The sequence below is a fragment of the Callospermophilus lateralis genome, chromosome 1, assembly GCF_048772815.1.
Source record: "Callospermophilus lateralis isolate mCalLat2 chromosome 1, mCalLat2.hap1, whole genome shotgun sequence".
Lineage (NCBI taxonomy): Eukaryota > Metazoa > Chordata > Mammalia > Rodentia > Sciuridae > Callospermophilus > Callospermophilus lateralis.
The window spans coordinates 42,568,058-42,593,875 of NC_135305.1; the positions used below are offsets into that span (position 1 = coordinate 42,568,058).

The following is a 25,818-nucleotide window of genomic DNA, read 5'->3' on the forward strand; positions in this document are numbered from 1 at the left end:
TGAGAAAGGGGCACAGGAAACCCAGAATGATGGCAATGTTCTGTATCTTGATTAGACCCAGTTGGGATCCACCAAACTCTACACTTGAGGTCTATGCACTTTACTATGTGGGTTATAGCTCAAAAAATAAATCATTTCTTAAACACCTGCTTTCATCCACATACTTTCTCTTTATTTGTCAAGGGCTTAAACAGGCTCTTTTTTTTTTTCTTCCTTGACATAATGACCTGGCAAGTCAGCATCTTCTTAGCATTGGCTAACTTACCACCATTCCCCCACCAAAATGGTAGATGATTTCATTTTTGTTGATCATTTTGCACCAAATCCAGCTTTAAATCGCTCTTGTTTTTTGCTGTTTTTAAAATTCTGTCCCTATTTTCTCAAGTTTTATTTTGTTTTTATCTCTAGTCTTTTTAGCTCTGGTTTCATTTTCTTTGGTTATGCTCTTTTTATTTCCTCTGCTGCAGTCATGGGGGCTTAATTATCACAGTTCAATGTGTGGTACACATGCTTTACTTAGGTTTTTTCCCTCTTCTACTTCAATGTGAGATTTTATTGCATCTTACGGTTTCTTGTCAGTTCGTCATAGCTTCTCCTCTGTCTTGTAATATGCTTTCCAAGCAAACAATGGCTGCATAGTTGTTTTCCAACTATGTACACTTTTATTCTCATGAATGAAAATTGCTGCAGATACTCTGCTTTTAACAAAATAACTTCTTCCATTAACATCCTAATAGTCCAATCTCCTGATTCTTCACTGTCTCTTGCCTCAGAGCCCCCACTATCACATCCTTCCACTGCATAAGAGGTCCAGTTTTTTTTTAAATTGGTTATTCAAAACATTACAAAGATTGCAGAATCACATCGGTTACACATCCACATTTTTACATAATACCATAATAGTAACTGTTGTATTCTGCTACCTTTCTTATCCTCTACTATCAAGACGTCCAGTTTGTACATCCTCACAAATAAACCTTTCTCCCACTTTCTCTGGATAGAGAATATTCAAAAATTCATAACTGGGCAGCCTTCTTAACAGCATTTCTTCCATTTCTATTAAACCCATTTTTCTTTATAAAAACATTATAAAGGGCCAAGTATTTATTTATTCAAGAAATCATATTTCCTTGCTTGTTACTTCTTCTAAAATTATCTATTTGTAAACACATATACTACAATTAATAGTATTAAGTTTTGATCTGAAGAATTACACACATAGAATCAAACAAGTTAAATATAGTCTTGAATTACATAGTTTGGATACCATGGCATAAGACTTCCAAGAGATATGGATAGAAAAAATGTTTCTAAATGCTTTGAAATAAAGCCTGTGTTTTAGGTGAAAATTCAGTAAAGTTAATAATCAATATTCAGAAAATGCATGTGTGTGTGTGTGTGTGTGTGAGAGAGAGAGAGAGAGAGAGAGTAGAGAGAAAGGGAGAGAGAGAGAGAGAGAGAGAGAGAAATCTCATAGCAATGCCTGTAGTGTTTGTAAAGAGGGAAAAGAAGACTCCCTTATGAGAAAGAAAACTTGGCAGTTGGGTGATGAAGCAGAATCTTGAGAAAATGAAGAGCTCAGTTCTTTGTCAATTCCCTCATCAGACCACACTGTCTGTCTAAAAGTTCTTTTGCCCCGGTAACTTCCCCAGGGCACTGGCTCTCAGACAAGGAATACTGTAAGTTGTGCAGAAGAGAACACCTCTAAGACTTCCAAACCCCTTGCCCCCTCTGTTCTGTCTGCCATAACAAAATGCCGTCGACTGGGGGGCTTAAGCAGCACATGTTAATTTTCTCACAGTTCCATAGGCTGCGGGTCGAGATCAGGGCATCAGCATAGTCTCTTGGAGAAGGCCCTCTTCCTGGTCCTCCTGTATTCACCTTCTTCCTGCATCATCACATTCAATGAGAGAGGACACTCTTAGTGTCCCTTCCTCTTCTTAGAAGAGCCCTAGTCCATCATGGATCTCTACCCTGAGGACCTCATCTAAACCTAATCACCTCCCCAAATCCCCATCTCCTAATGCCTTTCTATGGGAGGTTGAAGACTCAATATACTGATTTGGAGGAATTAAAAACATTCACTCCTGAATACTCCCCAATCCCTTGAGAAACTTAGGAACAATTCATCAACAAGGTACAACTTTATTTGACACTGAATGGCTTATAAGTATTGTTATCATTAATGTTATGGTTTAGATATGAGGTGCCCCCAAAGCTCATGTGTGAGATAATGCAAGAAAGTTATAGAGGTGACCCAATCAGGTTTTGAGAGCCTTGACTTAATTACTGCATTAATCCATTCAAATGGATTAATTGAAAAGGAGATGTAAGTGGGTAGGGTGTGGCTGGAGAATGTGGGTCTCTGGGGTCATGCTTTGGGGGTGTATTTTTGTCCCTGATGAGTGAATGTTTCCTCTGATTTCTGATTTTCTTGTTCTGAGCTGTTTTCCTCTGTCACACTCTTCTGCCTTGATGTTCTGATTCATCAGAACAATGGAGTCAGTCTGTGGACTGAAACCTCTGTAACCGTGAGTGCCAAATAAACTTTTCCTTCTCTAAAATTATTCTTGACAGGTCTTTTTGTGACAGTGTGGCGAGGGAGGGGGGAGGGACCTGACCAAAACAGTTACCCTACTGAGCATTCTCTAGTTGTTTTTCAAATATATTCTGTATCTTTCCCCACTCTGGTCTTTGCCTCAGAGAGCTAGCCTTATACACTGCATCTAGGGTATCCCTGTCCTACATCTTCTAGCTGGATTTGACCAGTTGGAGGCACCTGCAGAAGATCAGCCCAAGATCAAAACGAATCTTGGCGTTATTCTCCCAGGGCTCTACAGTAGCTGTACACAGTCATGCAGCCCCTGGGTTCTGTACACTAGCCCTTCCCTTGCACTTCAAGCCTGTGGATGGTGATGACCCCTCTATTGTTGGTGTTTCCCCTTACCCATCTCACACCCTGGAAAATAGTAACTTGGTATACTTTCCTTAAGACACCCCCAGGACCCTGGGAGCATACAGATTTCCTGTCTCCTTTCTCCATCTTACCAAAGATCCCTGTCTATTAGCCTAATTTGTTATGAGCCTGGGTCCCAGAGAGAGAGGGACAAGTGCTGAACCCAAGAAAGGGTCAAGGGCAAGAAAATCCAACTCTGTCCCATGGTGGAGCAACTAATACAAGTGATAAATCCAAGTTACGCTATAAGTAGAAACCTATATATGGATGGATATTGTTAAGAGTTAAAAACTGACCATATTTGGCTTGAAAAGACGAAAATCTTACCCACAGTGTAAGCTTTGCTTCTCAGCTGCCAAAACAAACATTACAATATACTTACCAACTTGCAACACACACAAATGTTTAAATGTCAGCCACATTTCTGAAATTTTACTTGCTCCAACTTAGACATATTTTTTTCTTTTAACTTGAAAATAAGTTATTAAAATGTTTTTAATTTATTAACCAAAAAACATTATTTAGAAATGAGGAAAATCATACTGGAAGAGATCAAGAGCTTTCATAGAAAGTCCTGAAAAGCAGGCTTGGTTCATGTTTCACTGGAATCTTCAAGAAGCATCTCCCCAGATGACGTCCAAAAGATAATGTGCTCAGAGTCCAAGAGCAGCTGCAAGCTCTATCTGCTCCCTAATATTCCCCAGCAAGATTTTAATGTAAAATCAGATCCAAGTTTAATTTCATGGATAGCATAACAGAGGAAACCAAGTTTCAAAAGAAGAGGACAGTGAAGCCTGAGGGACTAGAAAGAACCCTAGAGCAATCTTCTTCTACTCTTTTTCCCTCTCCTCCTCATTGTCTTCCTCCTTCTCCTTTTTTCCTCAATAAATCTTGAAAGAATTCAGAAAAAAAAATGTGTTTTGGGTTGCTATTATTGTGGTTTCTTTTTCTTTCCTTCTTTCTTTCTTTCTTTCTTTCTTTCTTTCCTTCTTTCTTTCTTTCTTCTTTTTTTTTTTTTTTTTTGTATCAGGAGTTGAACCCAGGACCACATCCACATTCCCAACCTTTTTTATTTTAGAGGCAGGGTCTTGCTGAGTTGCTTAGGACCTAACTGACACTGGTTTTGAACTTGTGATCCTCCTGCTTCAGACTCCTGAGCTTCTGGGATGCCAGGTGTGCACCACAACACCTGCCTATAAAATAATTTTTATTGCCTGTTGTCTTAAACATCGAAGAATTATAGGTTTTCTTCTGAGGTGAGGTATTATTGTAATATTAGGAGTGTATACTGATAAGTAATAGAGATTACTATTAAAAGCATTCATAGTACATTTTATTTGTCAATTAAAAATAAATCTAAAAATAATGGTATAATTGATCAAGAAAAATATGAATATTTCACAAATTTTGGTGAATAATTACTAAACATAAAAGAAAAGTGTATTGGACATGACCATCTTAAAGAGATGGAGAGGAACAGTCTTATGGTGCCTTGGCTGAAGAAAATGTGCTGTCTTCAGGATTTTGACTCCCCCTTTTTTTGAACTCCCTTCTCTGGAGGCTTTTTATAGCAAGAGTGGTGGGTCATGATGAGTCTGCATTTCTTTGGCATAAATTGGGAAAGGTGCAATTCTAAAAGGAAAGGTGGGAAAGGAAAATCAAAGATCACAGGCAAGTTAATTTAAAGAGTACAAATGGGAGTGAAATAAATGAAAACTGATTTCCTCAAAACTACTTTTTCTCACATAATCCTTAGAAAGCCTCCAAATGTCCCCAGCAGCATCTGTGGCTGTTAATCTATTTATTCATTTAAAGAGATGAGAAGAATTCTCCATGTAACTCCACAGCTCAGGGCCCTGTTCAACACCCCAACACCCTAAGGGATTGCCAACCTCTTGGTTTAGGGATGCTGTTTTACTTAGTCTGTTCACCTAGGAATCAAAATTAATTTGGTAAAATCCAGTTACTCATATATTTTAATTTTATTTTTTGTAGATATTTGTTCGGTTATCTTGTTTTTAATTCTGAATTTCAGTCAGCCGAGTAAAAATCAGAAATTAACTGAACCAGTCAATAAACAAATTTTTATTGAGCCCAAATCACGTGATCCACTTTTATTTGATCTTGATAGGGTCTCAGAGTAAACAAGACACATAGATGTTATCCCTTATGAATTACTGTCTTTGGGGAGAAAAATGATACGTTGCTCATAAAAAACTTATGACTACCAATGCAATGTACTATAATTTATTTGCCATATGACAAATCCAGGGGAAAGACAACCATGAAATGTAAATTATTTAAAATGAACTAAGAATTTTCACAGTGGAGAAAACACTTTAGAAGAAAATTATTCAACTTTGAATTTGGAATTCCAAATGACACATATATGGGATAACATTGTGGACAAAATATGAAAACTGAAGTTAGCCATCAGGAAAATGTAAATCAGTGAAATACCATTTCATATTCACTAGAATAATTGTAGTCAAAAAGACAGGAATAAGACTTAAAGAAGATGTGAAGAAACTGGAATTCTTAAACACTGCTGATGGAAATGTAAAAATGAAATAGTCACTTTGCAAAACAGTCTCCTCAAAACTTGAAACATAGTGCCATATGACCCAGCATTTCCACACCTACAGACATAGCCAAGAGAAATAAAACCATATGTCTACACACACAAAAAAAAAAAATTGCACCAAACCATTCTGGAAAGCAGTATGGAGATTGATTCCTCAAAAATTAGGAATGGAACCAACATTTGACCCAGTTATCCCACTCCTCAGTATCTATCTAAATTTTATATATATATATATATATATATATTACAATGTTGCAGCCACATCAATGTTTACAGCAGCCCAATTCACAACAGCTAAACTATGGAACCAACCTAGATGCCCTTCAACAGATGAACGGCTAAAGACACCAAAAACTAATGACCACACATTGTGTGAACTCATTTATATTAAGTGCCCAGAATAAGCAAATCTATGGAGACAGAGAGTAGCCCACTAGTTGCCTAGACCAGAAGGAGCTGAGGAATTGGAGGTGGATAGCTAATGAAAACATTGTAACATTAATTGTGGTAAAGGTTGCACAACTCGGTTAATATGCTAAAAGCTATTGAAACATACACTTCAGATTTGTAAATTGCATGGTATGTGAATTTTAGCACAATTAAGCTATTATTACAAAAGAGGGAGGTGTTGAATATGCAGCTCAATGTTAGAGCAGTTGCCTACTATCCAACAGGCCCTGATTTCCATCCTCAGCATCTTGAAGAAAGAAAATATAAAAAAAGAAACGTACAAATATGTCCAAAATTTTTCCACATGGATTCCAGTTTTTGTTTAGCCCATGCTTCTAAATCATGCAAATTATAAACATATCAGTTCACTCTTTCAGTTTGGTATTTTCTGAGGCATGTCAGCTATTTGGGTAGAACCTGCAGTAGCATGTGGGTGGCTTCCATATTCCAGGTCAGTCCACTACCCTTAGAGAGGCATGTGCCACTCCCATTGACTTGAACATTGTCTACCATTTTCCCTCACTTCCTTTTGTTTGTTGAAGTAGCAAAATCCTGACTATTTAGAACATTAATTCTAGTGTTCTTGGGCTATCAATCAAAAAAGTAAAGAGTAATCCTAAGAAATAATTGGCCCATAATTTACTTTTTTATTTACCTTTGAAATAATTTATGTGCTTTTAATCACAAATTGTAATTAGTTCCTTCTTGGATAGAATATCAGTACTCCCACAGCATAATATTCTCACTGAAGAGGACTGAAATAAAAATATCTGGGGTATTTCTGGTAGTCAGGAGAAAGCAACTACAGAAATGAACATTTGTTTGAGAATAGCCATAAAATATGAAATCCATATGCAGATAATGAAGTTAGTGATTTTATTCTTGAGCTGCTTCCAGAACTTTAATCAATACCTCACTTGAATCAAAAAATAAAGCTGAGCATATCATCAGGAAAACATACCTTGAATATTTTATTAAATGATTTCTAATTATGTGAGCTATCTCACTGGCTGGTCCCCCAGTGTAAAGAGACTTGGGTTTACATCCTGGGATTTGCATTCAACAACCATGCAAACTTTGTCACATCTATGAACTTCTCTGAGCCTCGTTTTTTTTGTTGTTGTTGTTTGTTTGTTTGTTTCTGATATGGGTATAATAGCAATCACCTGAATCACAGGATAATCCTTAGGAGCAAACATTTATGCATTTGGAGGAAAACCTTAAAAATGTATGTAGTATTAAGAATTATGAGTTAGATGAGAGAACTGCACTGTATTTAGTATGAGGATGCCAACTTTCCCTTTGGTTGCCTTTTTATCTGCAGGTATTGACCCTCTATGGAGACTAAAATGAATCTTTTCTGGAATCACAGTTAAGCACATTCTAGAGCATTTTTGCTTCATTCTTACATCATTGCCATTTTACAATGAAGAACCCAAGGATAAAAGAGATGGACTAACAAAATTATACAGCTACTGAGTTTTAGAACATAATTTAAAAGTTAACTCCAAACTTGATATTTATTTTTTCCTTTTTTCTTGCTACATCATACTTTGGCTGGAGTGGGAGGCAGATTTCTCCTTTTCTTGGTCTCCTGAACAATTTACATCCTTTTAAGACAGATGAGATGGTCTACCATCCCTAGCCCCTGGACAGGAAGGAGAATGGTCTGTATGTATCAAGCGAGGATGGCAAGGGGTCCAGCTTGCCCAGGACCATCCCTGCGTAGGCTGGCTTACCTGATGTAACCATTAACGGGGCCCCCTCCTTCACTTTCAAACATGTTTTATTTTGGACTTGAGATGCTAAAATTGGATTTACACCATGAAGGTTAATCAGAATCACCAAAGAATTAGATATATACTCCTCATCTGTCACCACTATACATCAAAATCATAGATTTGTAAACATGCTGAAGGGTTTGTTTTTTTTTAATTGTGTGTAGTTAACCTAAAAGGGAACATATATGTTTGGAGATGATCAAAGACAGGTGAGAAGTGAGATAGAAGAGACAGGAAAGACAAGAAAAATAGAATTATGAATGAAGAATTGTGAGACAATATGTATTAACATACTCAAAAAATAATCTACTGATTCATGAGGAGGACATTATTTGAATACAAGAAATCCCCTGTAAGATTTGGTATTGTGTCTTCCAAGAAGGCAGGCAAGGAAAGTGAGTAAAATACATTTTTCAGTCCCCAATCACTTTAGCAAGATTGATGATTTTGGCTCTATGTTTTCCTGAGTATATGTTCCCCAGCAAGTATTCGAGTTGTTGGAAAGAATATCTGTCTTAAACCAGTACCTAATTCTGCTTTCCGCGTACCTTATGATTTTTAAATGACAGCCGAGATATGTATACTTTTACTTTGGATATTGACAACCTTAATATTTTCCTCTATTTGGTGAATTACTTAACTTTTTAAAATTGGTTGTGCTATTTGCAATCAAAGATCTCTGCACAGAGTGAAGAGATGGATTGACTGGAACCCTCCTTTACTCCTACTGAGAGTGTTAATTGTATAATCACCATGTAAAACTGAAGGGATCTGCTGTAATTGAACACATAACTACCCTTTAATGTAAAGAACCTTCTCTTTTCTTAGAAACCCAAAAAAAATGGATAGGTATCTGCAGCAAAGGACATAGTCAGAAATATTCTTAGTATTGCTATAATTCATAGCAGCCTCAAACAGGAAGCAGCCCATGTTCCATCCACATTAGAATGGATAAATAAATTGTGGTTTGTTCATAAAATGAAACACCAAACAGCAATGAAATGAGATGAAATGAAAATGAAAGAACTACTTCGATATACAACACAGATGAATTTCACAAACACATTTACAACAATGAGCTAGACCCCATCTAGAGGAGTGCATGCAATCTCCCACAAGTTAAATTTAAAATACACAAATTTAATGTATCATGTTAAATATTAAGATTGTAGTTAATTTTGAGGAGGAAGTTCTGGGTAGTTGCAGATGGGCATGAGACAGCCTTCTGAGGCCTGATTATATTCTGTTGCTTGATCTGAGTGGAGACTAGAGCATATACTTTCCTTGTGATGACTTACTGGTCTCTTTTCTATAACTATATAGACTGTACTTTAATAAAAATATTGATTAAACTTTGCATTCTTACAAGATCCTTCGGCTATTGGATGGAGAAAGCGATGTCTGGGAGCAGAGTGGAAGTAGAGTTAAACATGCAGTTTGTGGAATTGGTTCCAGTGAGAGCTGAACCTAGACCAGGAGAGGAAGAAAAAAAAAAAAAATGGAAGAAGGGAAAAGCATTGCTTAGAGATGTGGGACTAACAGACCTGAAAGGGAAGGAAGCAGTGAGAGGAATAGAAATTAGTTCTGACTTCTGAGTTCTGAGTTTTGATCACCTATCTGATGAGAATGACAAGAGAATTTAATTAGGGATAGAAGTCAAGTGCTGGGATTGAACATATGAAATTTAAGATGTCAAAGTTGTCAGCAGGATAAATTTATTTGAAGTTTGGAGAAAGCACATATAGAAACATAAATTTAGAAATCATGAGCATATACTTTGTATTTATAACCACTGAATCAAATGCTTTATAACTCTGTTCTCAACCTTAGCTTTAGTCTACATTTGATCAGTGACTATGGATAAATGTGTAAACAAACTCAAATTAACAGTAAAATTATAATGAAAATAGTGTCAAAAATAAGGAATTGAAGAATGATAAAATTTAATAGAAATAAGCAGTCAAACATGTTATACTACCAGTGTGACCTAATTAAATTACAGAAGACTTAGAGATTTTAATTGAGGTCTTGGTGTTTAAAAACTACCTTTGGACCTGGAGGCAGTGACACACACTTGGCATCACAGTGACTCAGGAGGCTGAGGCAGGAGGATCACTAGTTCAAAGCCAACCTCAGCAATTTAGCAAAGCCCTAAGCAACTTAGCAAGACCCTTTCACAAAATATAAAAATAAAAATGTCTGGAGATATGGCTTACTGTTTGAGTGCTGCTAGGTTCAATCCTTAGTACAAAAAAAAAATTTTAAAAAATTATCTTGGGACAACTCAAGAACCAACCTTGAACACTTTTTTCTTTAAAAAAACAAAGAGGCAGAATTAAGATAGATGGATAGATGATGAATGTTAAACTAGATAGATAGATTGGAGGAATTTTAGAGAGATAGGTCCTGGTACAAAATAATGAAGAACTTTCTTAAAAATGATACTTGGGTTGTTTATAAACCAATTTCTCATTGCTACAATGTTCTAGCAGAGCCTATACACAAAAAGATTCATGGATGGGTGAATCATTGGTCTAGAAACTCCAAATTCTTTTCAGATCTCAGATACTATGATTTAGCAATACTGTGACTGGGGCAAGTAATACTTTGGAAAAAGAAACAAGCAAGAAAGAGGAGGTCAGGGGAGGAAAGAAGAAGAAAAATGAAACATTTCCATCATGCAAACTCTTTTCCTGGAAGGAACAAAAAAACACTGAAAAAATACAGGGGGAAATAGATCCATGGCAGAAGTGTTGATTTCTAAAGTATGGGGGGATTTATTAATTTTTTAAATATATGATAGTGGAATGCATTATAATTCTTATTGCACATAAAGAGAACAATTTTTCATATTTCTGGTTGTATACAAAGTATATTCACATCAATTCATGTCTTTATACCTGTACTTTGTCCATCACTTTCCACCATCATTTCTAACCCCATACCCTCCCCTTTCCCCTCCCACCCTCTGTCCTATCTAGAGTTCCTCTATTCTTTCCATGCTCCCTCTTCCTACCCCACTATAAATCAGCCTCCTAATATCATTAATACCTTAAACTATCACCCTGCACCTTATTGGAGCCTACTGGCCTTATTCTTCCAGCATCCTATAATTATAAATAATTAAAACCAATCAGTCATTCTTTTGTCACCACTCATTTCGACTATTATGCTATGCTTTTAATGAAAAAGACTTGCAATACAAAATGGTGAAATTGGAAAGGCTTTTCAAACATGATAAAATAATAACTCTATTTTTTGTCCAAAACATTTAGCTATTTGTGCTCTACTCCTTCAGAAAATACTTTGCTTTCATAATAAAAGTCTTCAGAACTAAGTAATTTGAGCAGCCTGCCCTTTACAGCTACATTCTGCAAATTCTACTATTTCCAAATAAAGTAGTGTGCAGTTTTTCAGGACCACAGTGTTTTACTATCTTAAGTTTATTTCCAGCAACTTGTTTATCCAAGAGTTTCCAAGAACCACAATAATTTTATTAAGCAAAAGACTTAATTTTTAGTTAAATGTGTAATTTTATGAATGATTATAGACTGATAATAAGCGGCAATCAGAATTTTATAGTCATTCACTATTATTAAGGGAGGGGGATGTCACTGTATTTGAAAAATAATTGTTATGATTTCCCAAAAGAAAGATAGCAACATAAATACAGATGTTGTAGAAAAAAACACTGGATATTTTAATGAAAAGTTTGTGGTTTCTTTTTAAGGCTATTTGTGTGATGAAAATGTTCTAAAGGCATTGAAGAATTCTCCTCCTTTTGTAAGAAAATGCAGATATCTACTAAAATTGCTTTTGAAATAAGACGTTTATCCATTCACTAATTATATAACTGGAGAAGCATTGCCTCATTCAGACACTAAGGATATTCATACGTATAATTATAATGTATTTGATAGAGTAACTTCTTTATTATCTACCTCTATATCTAGTCCTCCAATTGTTCTAATCAAGAAATTAGGAATGTCATAAGCAGTTGGCAAATTGCAAGGGCCTCACTGGGCTCTAGTGGCCCCAAAAGAGTGAATACAGACACCTAAATTGCCTAATTTATTTTATGCCCTTATGTACTGTAGAAATCTGCCTTACAGTTTTGTATCACCATGGAACAGAAATAGAAATTTTTTTTTTTTAGTAAACTCTCTGGAAACAAAATTCTTCCCAGATATTTATTGATAGAAAAGTATAATCTAAAAATTCTTCTGCCCAACCCCTTGGCAGCTTTCCAGTCTTCCATCCGCTCTGTGAAGTTTCCTTTAGCTCTCCTCACAAATGATTCTCTCAAGTATTAAAGGTCAACTGATAGACATGATAGACACTAACACAAGACATTCACTGACCCAAGTGGAAGGCATTCTATATTCTGCCCTTATTTTTCTACTAGAAATATGAAGGAGGCTAAAACTTGTTTTTAAAAGAAAATCTTCTCAGCCTTTTTCTTTCTTGACTAATGTAGATCACTTATGTTATTTTTAGAAGTTGGCAATAACTTTAAATGAAAGTAGAAAAACGTTTGCAGAAAGAAAAATTACTACAGAACACAACAGCATCAAACTGAGCTAGAATAATTTTTGTCCAAAATGAAATCCCAAATCAAGAAGGCAACCACTAGGTCAGTTGTTTTAGCAATGAGTAATCTTGTGCACATTTCAGTTGGTGTTTGAAAAGCTTTTAACTCTGAAATTATGTTCTCATATGAATATAGAGGAAGTTGTAGTTATTAAAGAGTTGAACTTGAAAATTAGTGCTCACCAAAAGTTAATGAATGCCTATCTCATGTTCCAGGAAGATAAAATGTTAAGTCCTACAGAGATGTCTGATTTATATATACAGTATTCCAGAAATGAATGGGATACGCAAAAGATTTAAACAGGAACATCCTTTACTTATGGAAAACAGGATAAAATAAATCTAAAATTAATTGTCATACAATGTTTTGAATGAGATTAGAATGACTATTCCATCAGCTCTGATCATGAACACAGACTTTTCAAGAGTATACCTTCTTCCCCTCTTGGCTATTTTTTAATTATTTTTCATTTATATTTTAGATACATGACAATAATGAATTTATTACACTCATTATTACCCATATACAGCACAATTTTTCTTAACACTGTATATAAAGTATGTTCACGCCAAATTATGTCATTATACATGCACTCTTTTTTTTTTTTTTTTTTTTGCATTACAATTCTTAATACACATATATAGCCAAGCATTCCCAAACCCAGGTAATTCTGCAAATTCTTGTGTATGAAAACAGTTTTGGCTAGAGGAGGTGCTATTTGAAACAGCCAGAAAATTAAGCTGGCACCAATTACAAACAAGCTACTGTGTCTTAATATTAAACTAGAAATTCCTGGTTCACTGGCGCAAGGCTTATTTTACACAGAATGTGGATAAAAAGAAAAGAGGCATGCAGGAGAAAAAAATGAAGAAACTTTTATTAAATAACATATGACTACCTGGCACCACTTCACAAACTTGATTATTGAATAACTATTAGTAGACATTTTTTTATCTGTTCCTTTAAACTTTGGGGCAGAGGACAAAACTTGAGAAATTCAGAGACACCTGTTGTTTCATGTATGAGCCACTCTGTGGCACAGTGAGATCTGCATATTCCTTGTATAATTCCCTGAGCCCTGCTTCTTCTTTATTATTGCATCTTTTCATCTCTTCCCTGCTTAACCCTCACCCTTCAACCATTCCCCATCCTCTGACAAGATACATGGTTGTATCCTTGATGTCAATAAGCAAACCTGAGAGAGAAGCTTAAAGGACCTAGTAAGCACCTGTCTGGTTCTTCCTCTACTAAGTCTATGGATTTCTCCCTTATGGTCACCTATCAGGTTGGGAAAAGCTACTCAGTGCTGAGGTTTGTTGAAAAGCTTTGATTTTTATATATCCCTAAGATGGAATCTTGTGCATCAAGAAGTTCCAAATCCATGATTTTCCAGATAAAATCATTTAAACAGTCCTAGTAGACAGGACTTGGCAAGTGTTTTTTTTTTTTTTTCTCTCTCGATGGGACATAAATACCCCATAATTTATATCAGCATATTAAAATTTTACAGTTCATCAATGACAGCTGGTTCTGTTGAAAATTTTACAGCACAGATAAATATCCTTAAGCTAAACTTCAAAAAGCCCTGGAATTTCTGATAAAATGGTATCACAGTTTTGAGCGTCATTTTAAGTCATTTTAAGTGTCATTATAAATGTACACCTAGAACTTAATTTTTTCCATTCACATAACAGTGTTTCAATGGTGTTGTTTCAGTTGTTCTCAGCCCAAAGAAGGAGGAGAAAGGTGATTTGGGGTCCCACGGGACGTTTGGCAATGTCTGGAAACATTTTTGGTTGTCGTGACTCGGGAGCATGCTTGTCAGTTAGTGGATGGATAGAAGCCAGGAATATTGCTAAACATCCTGCAGTGCAATGGACAACCATTTACAACAAAGAATGATTTGGACCAAAATGTCAATGGAATCAAGGTTGAAAACCCCTGGTTTAACTTAAATACTTTAAATATTATTTAACTATATGGTAAGATCAAGAAGCTATTATTTCCATTAATAACCAATATCCCCAAAGGCAGCTTAGAAAAACAAACCCTGACTAAAATTGAATATAAACTCTTCAGGGAACAAGATGTGTGATTTGAGAATAAACCAAAGAGGGAAATTAGATATTTTTTACTCATAAGAAGATTCACACACAATTTTCAATGAGGCAGAAAAATGACCTGTCTTAAATAAGAAAATCAAGAAATGAAATGATTATAAATTATTCTACTCACAAATATTAATTTATTATTAATTACTATTCCTCAAACATATTAATACACCATCTAAAAATACACCATCTAAAAATCTAAAAATACACCATCTAAAAACCTCTTGTCAGAAACTAAGATATGTGATAATAGCCAATTTATTATGAATTTTTTTGAGTTCTTTCCATTAGAGAGCAGTCTGGGAGATACTGGGTGTACTCAACCTTCTCTGTTTTTCCTTTAGAAAATCTCCCATCAAGCTAGTAGGGATGGAATGTCATTTGCTGACTACCAGGTTAGTAAGGATGGTTATCATTTGGAAATCTCTCTGGTTTAAGCCCAGAACAGCAGCAGCTGTCATTATCTGAGCATTACTAATAGGAAAACAAAATAAATTTTAAAGCTCCGCTCAAAAAGAACTTATGTATTAGAGGAAATGGGGAAATAATCATCAAAATAAAAGACTTACATAGACCCCAGTCCATGGTAGAAGGAAGTGTTCATTAAGAATTTGTAATAAATCTGGGCTGGGGATGTGGCTCAAGCTGTAGCGTGCTCACCTGGCATGTGTGGGGTGCTGGGTTCGATCCTCAGTACCACATAACCATAAAATAAAGATGTTGTGTCCACCGAAAACTAAAAAAATAGATATTAAAAAATTCTCTCTCTCTTTCAAAAAAAAGAATTTGTAATAAATGAAAGATGGATTCTCCTTTTAACTTCTATGCTATAAACAACAAATCTGGATGGATTTCATTTGGCTTATGTTTTAAAGATGCCTTTTCATGATATCTTTATCTTATAAATAAATTTAAACTGTCCTGTTAAGATCATGCTAATTTCACCTCCTCATTGGCCTCCTGGCTCCACTGCCTGAAAAATGAGTCAATTATTTGTGATAACTCTCCCAAACTTCCTAGTAACTGCACTAGAAATGCAAATGTGATCAGAAGACCAGGAATTACAAGGGAAGAAGCCCTGGTGCCAGATTTCCAGCCACTGCTTAGGCTCATTCTAACCTTGCAGGAGTGACTTTCTTCTTTGGTAAAATATTTCAAAATCTGGGATTATAGTTTTGAAGAAAACTGTTTTTTTTTTTTTTTTTTTTACAAAATATTATTTGGCTACAAACTATCTCTTCTATTTCCTGGTAATCAACATTACAAACTCCCTCAAGGATTCCTGTCCTCCATTCACTTTGGGAAACAATTCTTGGGTAGCAATTCTAGAAGATATCTAAATCTCAGGTTGTCAATCAGCCTGGGTGAATGGAGGAGGTAAGTGAAGTACTGAAAAAAACAAAAAAACAAAACAACAACAACAACAACAAAAACCAGTAAGTAGAATGTCTAAGTCATCACTTTAATTCTAACCCAACACAAATAAAATCAGAAAAGTAAGAAGGAAGGGAATGGTAATGGGCAGGGCAGAGGACCACCTGTGGGAGAGGAGGGGCACATTGGCCCAGAATTCAACACTACTGCACTTAACACTCTTGCCCAGCTGCAACACTGCCATCCATACCTAACAGTGGTAGTGAGTAAACTTTTTACTTAATTATTAGAAATTCAGAATTTGGGCTCCAAGACATTTTTATCCATTCAGTTCCTTTTCTCTTTTGGTAATTTTTATTATTCCAAAAATAGTCTTTTCCTTTTAGAAGTAATTGTAGTAATTCATCTACTCCAGTTCTCTTAAGGGGGTTTGATATGTGCAGCAGGCTCCAAACAACAGTTAATGCTTGCCCACTATGTCTTGTGCTCTGGGCAAGCTGTAGGCAGCCCTCTAAGTCTAGAGTCATTATTTTGCTTTTGGCAAATGTTCACTAAGTCTTTTTCCTCCCCAAACACACTAGTTCACTAGATTATAAAGTCGCGGCCAAACCAACCAGACACTTTGGGTTGCTGATATACCCAGCAACTGGGGACTGCTGATGGGCATATTCTGTGCCAGTAACAATTTCACAGAGGGGAGCCCCAGTTCAGGTAGAATGTCACCTGGACAGCATGGAAGCTCCATGAGGAGAGCCCACCAGTGGCTTTCATAGTGGTACAGCCTCTGGGCCAGGAACCCCAGGTGATCAGAAAGGTGCAGAACACCTTTCCCCAGTCCAGCTACCAACTCCTTCCTTCTGAAAGTGTTTGAGTAAGCGGGTTCATCTATAGCAATGTGGTTTTATGCTTAGGGTTCTGTTTACGTGATTTTTTTTACAAGGCAATTACATATCTGTCTGAATCTTAAGGGTTCCTGAAATCTTCAGCAGTGTTTTCAAAGAAAAATTAAGAATTGTAGTTTGGGGGTGAGCACAGACCTCCCCATGGAATATGAAGTTGTAAACTCCTGGAGTCTAGAAGTCTCAATTAGGCAACACAACCACTCCCTACCTCTCCAGCAGACTCACACACTCTGTGGGCACTGGGATGGCTGATGCACCTGTGGGGTCCTCTGGCAATCAGGTGGATTATGGATATTTACCGCTCACTACAGCGCAGCAACATTGATTGGAAGCGTACTGTGAGTTAGGGACCATATAAGAGTTTTGCATAAATTAACGTTTAATTTTCACACACCCAAACTCTGAAGCAGGTGACACAACTGAACCAAAACACACGGAGTAAAGAGAGGTTGGGGTGAAGTTAGACCTTCTGATTCCACACCCGACTCTTCCCCGTCGCCGTCTACAATCAGTAAGTTCATAGTCCCCGAGACAACCTGCCAGCTCTTAAGCATCACAGTTTGGCCTCCAAAAGCGTAGCCCAGGAGGCCCTCCTCGCCTCGCCCCGCTGACACACTTCGCCCCACTGGGCAGGACAGGACAGGAACACGACTCGCTGGGAGGATTCCCGGCGCTCAGGCCGATCCCCATCCCCCAAGCCGGGCAGCAGGGCGGGGCTCGGGTCGGCAGGAGCCGGGAGAGAGAACCCGCAGCGGGAAGCAGCCGCCGCCCGGGCCGCTCAGGGCCAGGCGAGCCGAGGCGGGGCGGGGCCGAGCGCGACGGGAAGGGGTGGCTGCGCGGCCCGGAGCTGCACCGAGCCAGCCCCGCCGCAGCCGCCGCGCACCGAGCCACGATGGGGCTGGAGACCGAGAAGGCGGACGTGCAGCTCTTCATGGACGACGACGCCTACAGCCACCACAGCAGCGTCGACTACGCAGACCCCGAGAAGTTCGTGGACTCGGGCCAGGACCGGGATCCCCACCGGCTCAATTCCCATCTCAAGGTGAAGCTCCGGGAGGGTCTTAACCTGGACGGGAGGCTTGTCCCCCTCCCCACCGCCACGAGGGTGGACGCCTCTGCCCGGCCCCGCCCCACCCCACCCTCGCCCGGGTCCACCACGCAGAGTCCAGGACCGGTATCCTGGCCCTGCCCCTCCGCCACCCGGCTCCCTGCATAGCCAAGAATCCTCAAATTCTTATGTGACCCTAAGAAAAGGTGGGGAGAGTCTAGCCACGTCGGTCCTTCTTGCCTCTCCTGCCCCTTAGCGCTTGCCCTTCCAGGGGCGACTGGTTGGGTGACATTTCGGGTCCCTACGTCTTGCCCCGCAGCTAGGCTTTGAGGATGTGATCGCAGAGCCAGTGACTACGCACTCCTTCGACAAGGTGTGGATCTGCAGCCATGCCCTCTTTGAAATCAGCAAATACGTGATCTACAAATTCCTGACCGTGTTCCTGGCCATCCCCTTGGCCTTTGCTGCGGGAATTCTCTTTGCCACACTCAGCTGTCTGCACATCTGGTGAGAAGGGGCACACTGGGTGGACCGGATTTCTGCAAAGTAGTGATGTTTTTTGCCACCTGACCCCCTTCCGCCCTGCCCCAAACCCCTTCCTTTCTCCCAGGCCGGTTTGTAGAGGAAAGAACAAGCATCTGTTCCCCAAGCAGTAGCAAAACTGAAAGGCCCTGAAAGGCAGCTTACTTGCTTTAGAATAATAGTTCAGACTGGTATTTTAATCAGAAGGAAGAATGCACCCCTTTCCTGGATGTGATTTTCCTTCACGTTCATGAATGAGGCTGAATTGGGTACCAGAGGTGGGGACCTGCAAGTATGCTTCCAGCCACAGGCTGCTCTGGGGTACTGTTCTAACTTGTACCTGTGGTTCTGGGCAGGGCTCTTCTGTTTTTCCTTGCCTTTTATTCAGTCACCACCTGTTCTTGGGGTAAACAAAAGTGATCTCTGCGCAGAATGTCAGTGACAATATAATTGCCCAGGGAAATCAGGCCTGTTAAGCAGCTCTGGAAGAGCTGCTCCAATCCTACTTGACAAATGGCAAGAACAGAACCAGAAGAGAACTCAAGGTGCCAGATAATGAAATGAGAAAGCCATCAAATTACTTTTTCCCTTGTGAGGAATAAACATTATTAACAGCAGATAGTTAGAAAGAAAAGAAATAAGGAAACCCACTGGACATCCATAGGATGTTTTGAGTAACTTACACTCAAAATGCACCATAGAACTTTGGACCATTTTTAAAGGTTTAAATTTTTTAAAGGCATCATAGTTCACCAAGTTTTATTATTGAGTTAAAGGATATCCACTTTATTCTGAGAGGAAGATCATCCCCAACATCACAGCAGCAGTCAAACTGGTGCCTCAGGCAGTCCTAAGGAAACATTTGCAACCCCAGAGGCCTCCATGGGGTTACCAGTTACATGATGTTGCCACACTGTTCATTGCTAGAATTTACCAAATTATTTTTTTCATTCCTCCCTACCATCTCTATCTCAGTTTCTTTGCTCAGTTAGGTAATTGGTTTGTTCCACAGACTAAATTTATTGAGTGCTTAGTTTGTGCTGGACACTGATCATAGGATCTTCCTCCAGCCACCCACCCACAGAGTATCAAGGCAGCCGGCTAGGTAAAGATGTGAATGCTGAGAGAATGTAGTTAACTCTAATGGGAAACAGGAGGAAACAGCAAAAGCTTTGTGAGGGAAAGAAGTCTAAGAAGGCCTTTAAAAGAAGTAAAAATTCACCAGATAAATAAAGAAAGTCCAGATTTAACCATGGAAGGTTGTAAGCCATTACTTTGAAAGTGTTGAAAGATTGACACAGAAATGAAGATCTTGGCTTTTATACGTGTGCAGATCCACAAAGGCCAGATGTATAGTTATCTCGTATTTGATATTCATATATACATGGATTTTTTTTGTAAGTACCTAAATCAGCAAATAAAAGTTGGGATTCTTAATTAACTAAAACTAATCATCTTAACTTCGATGTCAATTTTTCATTTCAAAAATATGGAAAACTGAGTGACACAGAGAATAATGTGAAATGCACATTATGAAGCTATTTGGAAATACAGAGTACCATATTTATAGTTGGCAAAGCTAGGCTTTCCCAGAGCTTTTGTGAAAGAATTGGAAAAAAGGAAAGGTTTTCATTTACTAAATGGCGGAAAGATACAAGTAATACTATAATACTATATAATTAACTAAATGATGCCTCTCTCTACCTGGCTCTCCTAAGAATGGTAGGTGTTTTTTGTGTAGTGCTTCCATTGGTGAATCATCAACTCACATACATTTTAACCACACACACACACACACACACACACAACACAAACCATATTATTTAACTTCACTTGTTTTTCAAATTACATTCATGTGGGATATTAATATTTAACTGTCATACATTTGTCATCAGGAAGCCATGATTGTAAGTAGAGGAGTAGTTTCAAGCAAAAATGCTTAATTGTTAGTTTATGCCTTGATCAAATAGATTTATCATTATTGGATTACATCCCCATGACACACAAGACCAGATAGATGAGAGGCTATATAGGAGAGCAAACCCATTTAGGTAAGCTTTCTTCTTCTCTTTCTCCATCTTTTAAAGCAAGGGATTGAACACTGTTTTACTAAGAGATTGATGGTGTCCAAAGCTAAGACAATATGCATTAGTGGCACTTTAAACCAAACCACAATGTCACCACACATGTAGATTTAGATTTTTTTTTTTTCCTTTTTTGAGATGGAGTCTCACTATGTTGCCTAGGCTAGCCTTGAACGTCATGTCTCAAGTGATCCTCCTGCCTCAGCTTCCTGAGTAACTGGGACTGTAGGTGCATGCCACTGTGCACACTTTGATTTCAAATTTTGTAAACAAATAACAACAACAAAAATAAAAAAAAAAAACAGAAGTCTAGTGATATAAGACCCTTTACCAGAAGTATAGATCATTAATGACCAGTGAATTGATTTGATTTGGTACCACAGTTGGACATATATAGTTGTCATTTGGCAAATAAGGTCTTTGGACATAAGTGGATCATTACCAAAGAAATGTGATTGGAACATCTATGCTCTAATTTTTGCTGGGGTGAAATGCAAATGGATGTTGTACTGACAAAAATTCAATGGTAGTAATCTCATTTCTAGGTGATGTTTTTAATTACAGAAAATTTCTGTGACAGTACAGTCTGAATAACACTATAGTTAATAAAAGCTGAATAATGATCCTGACTTAGGGCCAGATTGTCCATTGGAAGAAAAAAATATTCTTATACATTGTAAATTTTTTATCAGAAAGGTCTGGTTGACCACACTGAGCCTCTACAAATTTGGGGTCATTACAAATTGTGTATAGTTTTAAAGAAAAACTATTTACAATATTGAAAAGATAATTGAAGTTTCATATTCAAGCATTATTGGACTCTCTTATCCAAAAGGAAAGAATTATAATTTGAAGAAAATAAAGTTAAAATGAGTACATCGCATCCTTAAACTGAAAAATCCATTGTTGTTAGTGCTTAATTCTTTTGAGGACATGGAGCTCTAAAGAGTTATGGGAGGTGGAAATTTTTTTAGCCTGAGAAAAAGTGGAAAGTATATTTTATTTTAAATGAAATGGATTTGGTTAGGAAAATTTCTGATCTAAACTTCAGTCTTAGTAATTTATCAGTTCAAGATTATTTTGTTCTAGTTGTTTTCCTTATATATTCTGACTTCAAAACAGGCCTATTTATTATTCATTCTAGATCACATCATATGGACATCTCAAGAACACATTAAGAGCCTACTATGATAACCAGTTCTGTAGGATTTCCTCTTCTCTCTTATTTGTGGCAGTATGCCCAAGGCCCCACATATCAAGTGAGAAACAAAATGAGATAAAAGGTCAAAGTTTGTCATTATTCAAGTTTTTACTCAACTGATTAGCTTTGCAATAATTCATAAATAATTTTCTTATAAGATTGCTTCAAATATTTAGCACTTCCAATAAAACACAAGATAAATATAATCCGTGTAATAAGGCAATCTGAATAATTTAGTACTCTCAAAATATACCAATCAGAAAATTGCTGATTGACTCTTCTGAACTAAGTGCAGCAGACCTTTAAATCACATTTTAACAGCAAACCAAGAAAATAAACCTCACTTCTTTGTACCCACCCAGGTAAATAATAGAGTTTCCATTAAAGCTACTAACAATGACTAAGAATTCACATACTTTTGTACTCAAAGAGCACTACAAAAAAAATCATTCAAATATTACATAGAAAATTCACTATCCTGAGGAATTTAAGAATATTAAGGTATTTTTTTAAAGATGAGCAAAAGTAATTTGAGGAAAGGTTCATTTTTTTTCTTGTCAAAGATACTAATGTCAATTTCAGGGCTAATTTAACTATACCACACAGCCTTAATGTGTATAATTGCTATGAAAATTAATAATATGAAGCATAATTAACAATATGGAGCATAATAGAATGCAAAATTTTATTTCTGCTCAAATATTTATGAAAGGTCAAGTCACTTAAAGAACTTATGTTCCAGAAGAAAAGCCAGAAATATAAGCATCTATTTATAATACCTTTTGATAAATATCAGGATTAGCAAGTGTGTTTCAGTACTATAGATGCAGAGAGAGAGTATGCAACTTTACCTGGTCCTAGAGGAAGGGAAGGAGGATTAGGCACCAGGAGAGGCAGTCATAAAGCAGAAACTCAGAGCAACAAGGAAAATTGGGCAGGTTAGTGTTTAGGGGCAGAGATCAGAAAGATAAATAAACTATTTGTTTATTTGTGTTACCCTGTTTTGGATAGCATTTAGCAAGAGTATGAGTAGCCTCTTTATTTTTTAAGCCACTTATTTTTTGTGCTTCTCATCACTATGGTCATTGTCCATTTATTTTGAATTATTTGACAAATTTAAGTGAGTCTCATCTTTATTGTATCTTTTCACACATGTACAAGAGTCATTGGTCTTATTTGATAACACGAATAATCCTTACACATTCCTCTCCCTCCATTCCAGGATTATAATGCCTTTTGTAAAGACCTGCCTGATGGTTCTACCTTCAGTGCAGACAATATGGAAGAGTGTGACAGATGTTATCATTGCCCCATTGTATACAAGCATTGGACGCTGCTTCTCTTCTGTCAATTTGCAACTGAGCAAGGACTGAGCATTTAAACTGCTGTCTGGAGATTTGAATACTGTAATACTTCTTTGTTGTTGTAACATAAAAGCACTACTGTTCTCTTCGTTGCTCAACTGTTCTAATTAAGAAAACTATTAAGATGGGCACCCACATTTGGAAACAGCTATTGGCAAGTTATGCTTTTCTAATTAAGAGCCAAGAATTTCATGTCTAATTTTATAACCAGAATTATACACTAGGCTGACAACATTTCATTTTAAAGGGAGACAGTTTTTACTTTGTAAAAAGGTACACATTTTATACTGACTAACTTGTGATCAAGAAACACTTCTCTCAAAACACTACAATAGCTTTGTATACAACGGCTCGTAAAATGTGGGATTTCTTATATACATATGTTTGTTTGTTTTTTTTACTATGGGTGTAATACTTTTTCTATTACTTTTAAAGATATAAGGATACCTAGAGATAACCTATAATAAGATCCTAGAAACTGAAATAGCAAAAGAATATAATGATGATAGTAATTATCAAATATAATAAATAAATGTGAAAATAGATTCATGAAAATGTGTTCCTTTCAAATATTGTTATCTTATAGATCTATTTAACAAGATATTTCATTTTACTGTATATTTTGTACTTAATGTAAATGTTGCTCTAATCAAATTGCTTTAAAGCATTTTTATTATATTATCTTGTTGAACTAATATATAGAAAAAGTAAATGTATCTCCTACAAAGTAACTTCATTGGTAAGATTGCACTGTCTTGATTATGTAAGCCTTTTTATGTCTCTTTGGGAAGGAATTTAAGGTTTTCCTTTCTAACTTTTTCAAGCAAAATCCTGAAATGTTTTATGACTGATATTGATCTGGCTATGATTTTAAGATAATTCCTATCTAATTGCTATCTTATCTAGAAGATTCTTTCTCTTTTATAGTTGCAAATTTAATCTTATAATTGCAAATTTAATTCTGCTTTTCTATGAATGTTTCATTTTACTTTCAAATAATGTTGGTGCTATTTAGTAACATTTGATGATAAGGCTATTCTGATCCTACAATAAATTTCTACTAAATGATTCATATAGAAAGATTTATGGGAGAGTTATTCAATTTGGGGGTCCTTGATACTAAGCTACATGCATTAATTAAAAATTAACAGCTACAAACTTTTAAGATATTCTCTAATGTAGATTTTGAAATACCATATTCAATTATTGTTTTTGAGCCATAGAGTCCTATTTTAGTGTTAGAAGTTACTGTTACTTTAAAAATTTCATTCTAAAATGATAAATGTACAAAAACTGTCTACAGGGTGAGTAGCTACTATAATTTACGTATCTTAAAAGTGTGTAAATACTCAAATTTCAGAACCACCATTGAAATTGAAATAACATTCTTTTGAATATCCTTTTAAATGACAAATCTTTCCCAAATTGCCAGTTCTGATAAATATAAAGGATGATTGAACTGGAATACTATTGGGAACCAAATCAAGAGAATGATTAAATTAGGACATTCCTATCCTTTTGAATGTAGTTATATAAAAGACATTTCAAAACCATGTGAGGACTTTGTAGCATCCTTAGAAAAAACTCATGATCATGACTTTAAAGCACTGTTACTCATTTGACTATAAAGATTTTACTGTGTTAGTTTAAAAGGTCAATCAGTCTCATGACTTTATATGCTTTGTATTTAAATTTTTTAAACATTTAGATACTTTTATTGCTTCAAAATAATTGATTAATAAAATATCTATTTTAGTCAGTCACAAGCTTCAATCCTTTCAAATACTTATTGGCAAGTTTTAAAGCCAAAATATATAAAAATTATATAATTATAATAATGTATAAGTGATAAATATGATTTCTTCATTTCTGAACAGTATTGCTTACTTTCAAAATGAATTTTTATTGAGAGTTTTCACGAAGTATTTCATTTCATGAAATTCAAAAATTCAAATTTTGGATAAAACTGGCAAGATGGCACACACCTATAATCCCAGTGACTCAGGAGGCTAAGACAGGAGGATGGCAAGTTTGAGACCAGCCTCCAAACTTAGTGAGGCCCTAAGCAACTTAGCAAGACCCTGTCTCAACATGAAAAACAAAAATGGCTGGAGATGTAGCTCAGTAGTAAAGCATCTCTGGGTTCAATCCCCAGTACCAAAAAAAAAAAAAAAAAAAAAGTTTTGGATAAAGTGAATCAAAGTTTCAAATGCAAACATGTTGATTCTTTTATTTGGGGCAGGAAGAAGACAAGGAGACTTCCTCATTGTCCATAATAAACTTTCTAAAAACTCATAAATATGTGCACTGCTTTTATTGCATTTATTGCATTAAACATGGAATTGATCAATAAGAAACACATCAAGCTAATTTTAACTTATTAAAAACTCAAAATTAATAAATACATGAGTTATTGCTTATTCAGAAATATATTTTTAAAACTACAAGATAGGAATTTATTCTTTGTTTTCCTAGCCCTTAAAGAGATTCCACATAAATTTTTCTAACACTTGATAAGTAGTATGAAATCACTTACTCACAAACCCACCATCTTTCATCTTTATAAAGTCTCTTCTTGCTAATCCTAAATAAAATAATATTTCTGTTTCTAATTTTTTTAAGTATGAAAGTAATAACAATATAAATAACATGGATTTACATACCTGTATCATGAAGCCAGACCAAAGTCCAAAATTATTTTTGGAAAGCAAGTGTGTGACAAGTAGTTGCTGGTATTGGCATGGATTTTCTTGTGGTCAGTTAATCTGGGAAAATGACCAACCTTTAATAATAAAGCAGGTGTTTGGCTTCTTAACATGTTCTTTATAGTTTCAAAGAACTTTAAAACTT

General features: G+C 36.4%; 1 protein-coding gene across 1 annotated transcript; it reads left to right on the plus strand.

Annotated features, from left to right (window-relative positions):
• The first annotated feature begins 17,448 nt into the window (after positions 1–17,448).
• Positions 17,449–25,267, plus strand: Cav2 (caveolin 2). The gene is made up of 3 exons (XM_076834119.2): positions 17,449–17,791; positions 18,117–18,304; positions 22,827–25,267. The coding sequence occupies exons 1-3, from the start codon at positions 17,642–17,644 to the stop codon at positions 22,975–22,977; spliced, it is 489 nt and encodes a 162-aa protein (XP_076690234.1). The 5' UTR covers positions 17,449–17,641; the 3' UTR covers positions 22,978–25,267.
• The last annotated feature ends 551 nt before the right edge of the window (positions 25,268–25,818 follow it).

Excerpts from the sequence above, each read along its gene's own strand:
- Cav2 (XM_076834119.2), top strand. The coding sequence starts at position 17,642 with ATGGGGCTGGAGACCGAGAAGGCGGACGTGCAGCTCTTCATGGACGAC. Across the intron at positions 17,792-18,116 it reads GGCTCAATTCCCATCTCAAG|CTAGGCTTTGAGGATGTGAT; the intron begins GTGAAGCTCCGG and ends CTTGCCCCGCAG. Across the intron at positions 18,305-22,826 it reads CTCAGCTGTCTGCACATCTG|GATTATAATGCCTTTTGTAA; the intron begins GTGAGAAGGGGC and ends CCTCCATTCCAG.